A 6634-nucleotide genomic window follows, 5' to 3' on the forward strand; every position below is an offset into this window, starting at 1 on the left:
AGGCTCACCAATTATGTAGTGGATAACGCTAGCAAATACCAGTTCAAAGTGGCCAAATCAAGTGAGTAAAAATAGGCGAGATTATACAACTGGCAGTTTGTTGGTACAGCTAGTTATTACCACTTCAATAAATCCAAATCGATCTCCTTCCTGGAATCTTCCTTAATAGATTCCTAGATACTTTCTATCCCATCGTAGTCTGAAAGGTAGATCACTGCTCGTTAATTCACTGACAGCGTGACTCGACACATCAAGAAGGGAGCACGCCTTTCACGAAGTACGGAATTTGTATTGTGTGTATTCATCCATATTTCTTTGCCTTCATTTAAACAAAAGTTATTCGTTATGAAGAGAAGGGGAATAAGCTGAGATTTAGTGAGAGATAGAAAGGGGTACGATTTGAGTGATGATAAGTCACAAAGAAAGCACTAATGTACAATGGTCAGAAGGATCACCATAAAGGTACACGGTGTTTGAAATACCCAGGGCAAGTACAACGTATTCAGCGCACCGTAAGCCATGTGTATATAACGACAGCATTCCAGAACTTCGGCAACCTTGGACGTTGGTACTCAGCATCCGGTACATACTGGGAGATTGATTAGTAGTTTCACATTGAGGATCAATCACAGGATGCCTGTTGCTGAGACACCAGTGCCCCGGAATTTCAACCAATCAGGTGCGAGTTGGGCGTATTGGTTGTAGCGGCGTCTATGAGAGGCAAGATGTCTTTAGCGAATGCTTTCACTCAACACATGGCCTTCTGTCGTCTCTGGTAGCATGAACGCCCACACAAGCAGCCTCAGCGCTGCTGAGACCCGCTTGGATGGTGGTCCTGGGTCGGAAACGGGGCATATTGACAACCGAGAGCGCCTTCTGCGTTGTAAGAACCATATATCCGTGGTCAGCACACATCTGCGCATATCATAGACTATTCGTTTGCGTCATTAATGCCCGTTATAGTGGGAATCATTTGAATATGGAGTGCGTAATAATAACCCCTGGATTGTTCGGAGTGTTTCATTTTTTTCCCGTGGAGACATATGTTAAACCTGTTTCGGAGGTTACTTCTGCAAGATCTACTCACTGATTTGATATCAGGTATTTTTACTGGATGGGGCTTTCCAGAACCTCTACCTTCGATACAAACCAGCCGGCTTGTTCCAAGCGTTGTCTCTGCAAGAGGCTCGTCGACGGGTACTCTTCTGGCCCTAACTGCAACCCCACTCGACACATTCTCCGACGCCGGATGAATCTGAGTGCTCATGCAGACCGGGAAGCATCGGGGATCACTAATGTCAGATAAATGGAAGAAGGGAGAAATGCTAGCAAAGTCCGCAGGTTGTTTCACTCACCTCGGTCGACATGTCCTCGGGAGCTCCTTGTCACTGAGACCAACATGGACCACAATGGCTCTCTGCTGTCTGGCGAAGAATTTCGGGCCTTTGGACAGAATACTCCGAACAACAATGCAGCTGACGACCTTCTTCCAATCCGAGCTGTCGACGTTTGACAGAGATGTGGACTGTAAATATGGTGCTTTCTTCGGCACCAGAAGTGTCTGAGTGTATATTCCTACTCAAAATCCATCGTGCTGCTGATCAACGACTTATCGCCTGCGCCGTTAAAGGACAGTGGTTAACTCCTCAACCACTGCTCATGTGGCTTTTCTCATCTACTTCAGAGAAAGGGACCATCCGAAATGACTGGGTTGGTTCGATAATACTGTCCGTTTTCAAGAAGGATAATTGCGGTGAATGTAGCAACCAAAGGGATGTCAGTTGGACCCCCAGTGTAACAAAACTTCCGACGTCACTGATTCATTGTTGTGTCCAAAGCACTGTCTGAGCGTCTAAGGGTGGGGGGATCCCAGAATTCTTGAGGTAGTCTAGCGTAAAGTCCATACCTGATCCTTTTAATTTTTTTAACTTTAAAGCTCGAAATATTACTAGACAGACTTTGTGCAGTGAAGCATCGGTGTCAAGACCGACGTCACAGTCTTCGGTGGTGGTGTTGATGCTACAAAAACTTGCACTCCATACTCAGGTTCGATGTTTGTGTGTTACGTTTTCTTGAACTGTCGCAAACGCCTGGTAGATCGTAGCGATCCGTGACATACTGGCGTTGAATGATAATAAAAAAAAAACAAAAATGAATAGGAAAGTAAACGAAGAAATAAAATTGTTCAGGTGCAGCACCATTTCAGCCGTGAAGCATCGGTGTTGAACACTGATGTCATGCTGTCGATGATGATGATGATAATGATGAGCACCATTTTGGTGCCTCACTGCCATGCTACCCGAACGAAGCGCGGTGGCTGAGATACCGCCAGGCTGCCGAAGCCTAGATCAGAGCAGTTGAGCTGCTGAGGTGGTGTTCGCGCTTCAACCAGTGAACCATATCGAGCTTTGTGGTATTGAATATGCCGGTGGGATTGCTACTGGTGTATCGGTGGATACTACTGATCAGGCATGCGAGTAATATGTTTCCTCGCAACTCCGTTTAGCGTCTGTTGGAATTGCTTTGTAGCATTCGTTTACATTTGAGTGAAAGTCAATGGATATCCAAGAACGTTCAGGAGGACGAATTCAAGAAGACGGCTATTCGGTTTTTGTAAACAAGAGCAGCACCTTTGTTATCTCATCATAGTCGTCGTCATTATTGTTGACGGCAACACTAATGATGAACACTGGTGCTTCACTGTCGCACGTACATACCAGTTTTTACAACAAGGTTCTATCGTGGGGAAAACGTTGACAGGGCTGGGACCTACGGTCAGCCTACCATAAACATCTGAAGTGTATACACCTCCAAAACCCAGTCAGACAACGTGGATAGACAGACTTTCACTGTCTCTATCCAAGCACAGAGTGGGGCACGCTAACGCCATACTCGAAGATGAACAGCGCCTAAAGGTTTTGTAACACTCTTCATTTCTTTTTGCCTGTTCACCACTTGGTTCGCGCAGTAAGAATGAAAAAGACGGAAATCCTTGCCAGACACTGCTGCTTGTAGCGAAGTTTCTAAGGAAATCGTACCTTCACACACACCCACAAACTTAAATATAAACAGCGCATGGTAATCACGAACGTTTGATGCATACTCTGTTGCGCAAGTATGTTTAAAAGAACCAAGTGGTCGACACAATCGAATGCACTCTCTGTGTAAAGGAACACGCATGCCGTTGCCCTAACACTTGACAAAGTGTGAATATGTGGTCCACGCAACCCCTTCCTTACCGGAATCCTGTTTACTGTCCCCGGGTCCCGTCTACACGCGCTTTCGTAAAACGGTGTGAAACAGACGACGTAAGGCGTCTGGCTGCAACGGGACCAAGCTTATTCATCTCAATGCAGTTTAGTTTTCAAGCTCAGAAACTGAACCAGAGTGCATTGGTCTCTGAAGTTACTGCTTTATTCAGCAAGGATAAAGAGAATAACTGAATGAGAGCAATGCGATGGCTCGAAGTCGAGCGTTTCTGTTTGCCGGGTATGCCAGATTCAAAGAGATAAAGTGGTTGCCACACTCTCTGCGAGCACCCTTTTTTGAAAGTATGCACAACTATCTTTTTCGCTCAGATGGAGACAAATCAATTAGACGAGCTATGAGTCAACATCAAAAGACGTCTTATCCGAAAAGGGCTTCCAGTAAGTAGTCAGGGTCAATAGCTTCTGAATAGTGGAGTGAGATGGCTCAAGTGGTTAGAGCGCGAGTTTACTGACTGGAAGGTCTATGGTTCGAACCCTGTCTAGGTTTAGGCAAGCTGGCAGTATCCCAACCCTCGTGCTTCCTTCGGTTGGCATGGCAGCTAGGCACCGAAAGGGTGATTCAGCTGATTGATTATTATCATATTATTCTCAATAGTTCGGCGAAGTATACGCGCCTTGGGCGTCCCCGTAAAACACAAGGAGCGGCAGTAATGAACAAGTACGTGGTCTGAATCCGCATACCTGTTTCAGAACTAACGACAATCAGTAAGTGATCCACGCCGCCTATAGCTAGTGGTGGTGTGGTGTATCCGTGTTGGAGGTTCCCTCGCATGCACTGGGCATTGTGTGGTCAAGTGGATCCGGTTTATTCGGAAGTTAATACTGCACCCAAACGGTCTGTGGTTAGCGCACAACGGCGGCAGGCATTCGCCGTTGTCCATGCCTCTCGATTCCGTTCCTGGACGACCACCCAGCCTCAGCAGGGTGCATCTCGGACAACCACGGGAACAACAACACATTCAAAGTGTCGTAAAGACTATCTTTTCAAGTATCAGTACTACAGTATTTTGGAGTGTAAGCAGATACAATGAACAGGTAGAGATTTTCGGCACATTTACAGGATACTATCACAAACTTTGCAAAACGAGCCACACAGAGGCGACAATAAGCAAGCAATCTTTCCAACGGAGGCCATTTTGCTCAGTGGCTTCGGACAATGGCAACCCCTACAGAACCAGTCACATCGCCTTCTGGATCCCCACAGTTGCTTGAGCAAGACCGAAAGGAAACCAGTGGGAAGGTTACTTTAACAACCGTATCTGCGACTTGAGTCATCTCGGAGAAACAGCGCACATCAATAGGAGGCGAGTCCAGCGTACATGCAAGAGCAATCTGTTGTCCGGCTAATTTCGGAATGCGAACGCCACTGGGTGACTTGACTATCGGAGTTTGAAGTGTGACTTTGAAATGCCTATGGTCGTGGTGGCCGAGTTAACTGCAGATATTGTTTGCGACAGCAATGAATGGCGGACGGATATGTCAGCACTTAAGTGTTGGTGTAGTGAAATATGTGGTCGGCAACGACATAAGGAAGGACAGAAAACGAATATTTGAAACTAAAAGAAGAAGGCCTCAGCAGCAGCGTATTTTTGCTTGCTCACCCTGGTGTATGCAGCGTGTGCGGCGGCCTGACTCAAGACGCCAGGCGATGGCCGATGTCGCCGGAGATTAGCCGTAAGTGTGGAATTCATGGTTGCACGCGGGCTTGGATACTTCTAGGACACTCAGGCGTAGACAGAAGTACGATTAGGTTCCTCAACCCAAACCTCTAGCTCGAAATCATGACCGCAATGCACAGCGACAGTTATGTAAGACTGCCAGAATACCCTAAATTTCTAGGGAGAACATCACCACACATTTGCTAACCGTCAGCCTGGTGGACTAGGAGCCTGTAAGTCAGGTCCTACCCACTTTCCAACCTGTGACTCTCGCGTACATTTCTCCAGCATAGCTTTTTGGGTCATGGGGTACACAAACCGCCATACTGCGGTAAGATCCAGTCTCTGTGATGGCCAGTTCATTCTGGACAGAAATCTCTATTCATTCTGATCCAACTCGGGAGACATGACAAACATGAAAGCGTCCCAGGCTATAGCGGGATCGACCAAGTGGTTAGAGCGCGAATTTACTGACCGGAAGGTCCGTGGTTTGAACTCAACCTCCGTCTCTCGACTTCCCCTGTCTAGGCTTGGGCAACCACGCAATATCTCAGCCCTCATATCTCCTTCGTGTGGCATGGCAGCTAGGCACCGAAAAGGATGCTACAGCTGAACGACTCCCCCAGCCTATATCTGACAATTTTATCTTCAGTTATGTCGATCCTTTTGAAACGCGTGTGCATGCCACTTAATTGGCGGGAATATTCACAAAGGTTTATTTGTGACAACTAATCTGAATTCAAAACGTCTGTTTTGAACTCGCGGCAGGTTGGTAAATGTGGACTATTTTACCAGAGGCGGCATGCTGCAGCGGCAGTTGTCGTTTTGGGACTGCCTACGGATTCACGACTCATTTGCAAGAATTAGGGTATAACATTTTGACTCGTACAGTTTATGTACGGCCAGCTTCTCTCGTGTTAGGTTGACTGATCCGACAGGTGCTTAGTGTTCAATATGGCAGACGACAACGTGGTTTCACGGATGGAAGGCTTCAAGAATGGCCGTACCTTGGGACGCGGCATTTTGCGATTCCTGTTGCAATCACTTGTCACGTGTTACCTTGGCAGTCCTGGTGCTTTATCATATGGCTCTTAGAAAAATTACTACTTTTGCAGTGTATTGCTTTTTGAAACTGAATTTCATTCTTGATCCTTGTTTTCAGGAATGAGCAGCAGTTATGCGAAGCGGATGACCCTGTTAGCTGGCCGAATCTTTGTCGATGTTGGTCGTCCGATCGATCAAAAGTCAAAGAAAGTTGTCAGTCTGATGCAGTCTCAACCACCACCAGTGATTCTTCACAATTACTATCCACCTTTGGAAGAATATCACAATATCTTCGTCAAACTCCGATACCTTGGTCTGTTTCGCGACGAGCATGCAGATTTTCGTGATGAAATGAGACGGTTAAGGGAACTAAAGGGAAAGGGGAAACGGAAAAAAGGCGAGGGTCGGCGGAGCACCCTCAGTTAACGTTGCCAACCTTTTCTACAGTACAAATACTTTTGCCTTCTCGTGTAGATTTTTCTTCAAACCATTTGTTGGGTAAAAGTTCTATCCTTATTTTTTCTGTCTTCAGCAGCACCCCACGGAAATCCAAACTTAGTACTTGTGACGGATCACCTGACACATTTAAGTGATGATTCTAGGTACCGCGTACTTCTTCTTTTCGGGAGTAGTAATGTTTTACCATTTTCTTCGTCCTAGCGA

At 46.4% G+C, this 6634-nt stretch overlaps 1 protein-coding gene across 1 annotated transcript; it reads left to right on the plus strand.

The window, feature by feature from the left end:
- Window positions 1-6091: 6091 nt before the first annotated feature.
- On the plus strand, window positions 6092-6397 carry T265_01705 (hypothetical protein; the record flags this gene model as incomplete). The annotated part of the gene is made up of 1 exon (XM_009165771.1): window positions 6092-6397. The coding sequence occupies one exon, from the start codon at window positions 6092-6094 to the stop codon at window positions 6395-6397; it is 306 nt and encodes a 101-aa protein (XP_009164035.1).
- Between the last annotated feature and the right edge of the window lie 237 nt (window positions 6398-6634).

Source organism: Opisthorchis viverrini, assembly GCF_000715545.1.
Source record: "Opisthorchis viverrini unplaced genomic scaffold opera_v5_18, whole genome shotgun sequence".
Classification (NCBI taxonomy): Eukaryota; Metazoa; Platyhelminthes; class Trematoda; order Opisthorchiida; family Opisthorchiidae; genus Opisthorchis; species Opisthorchis viverrini.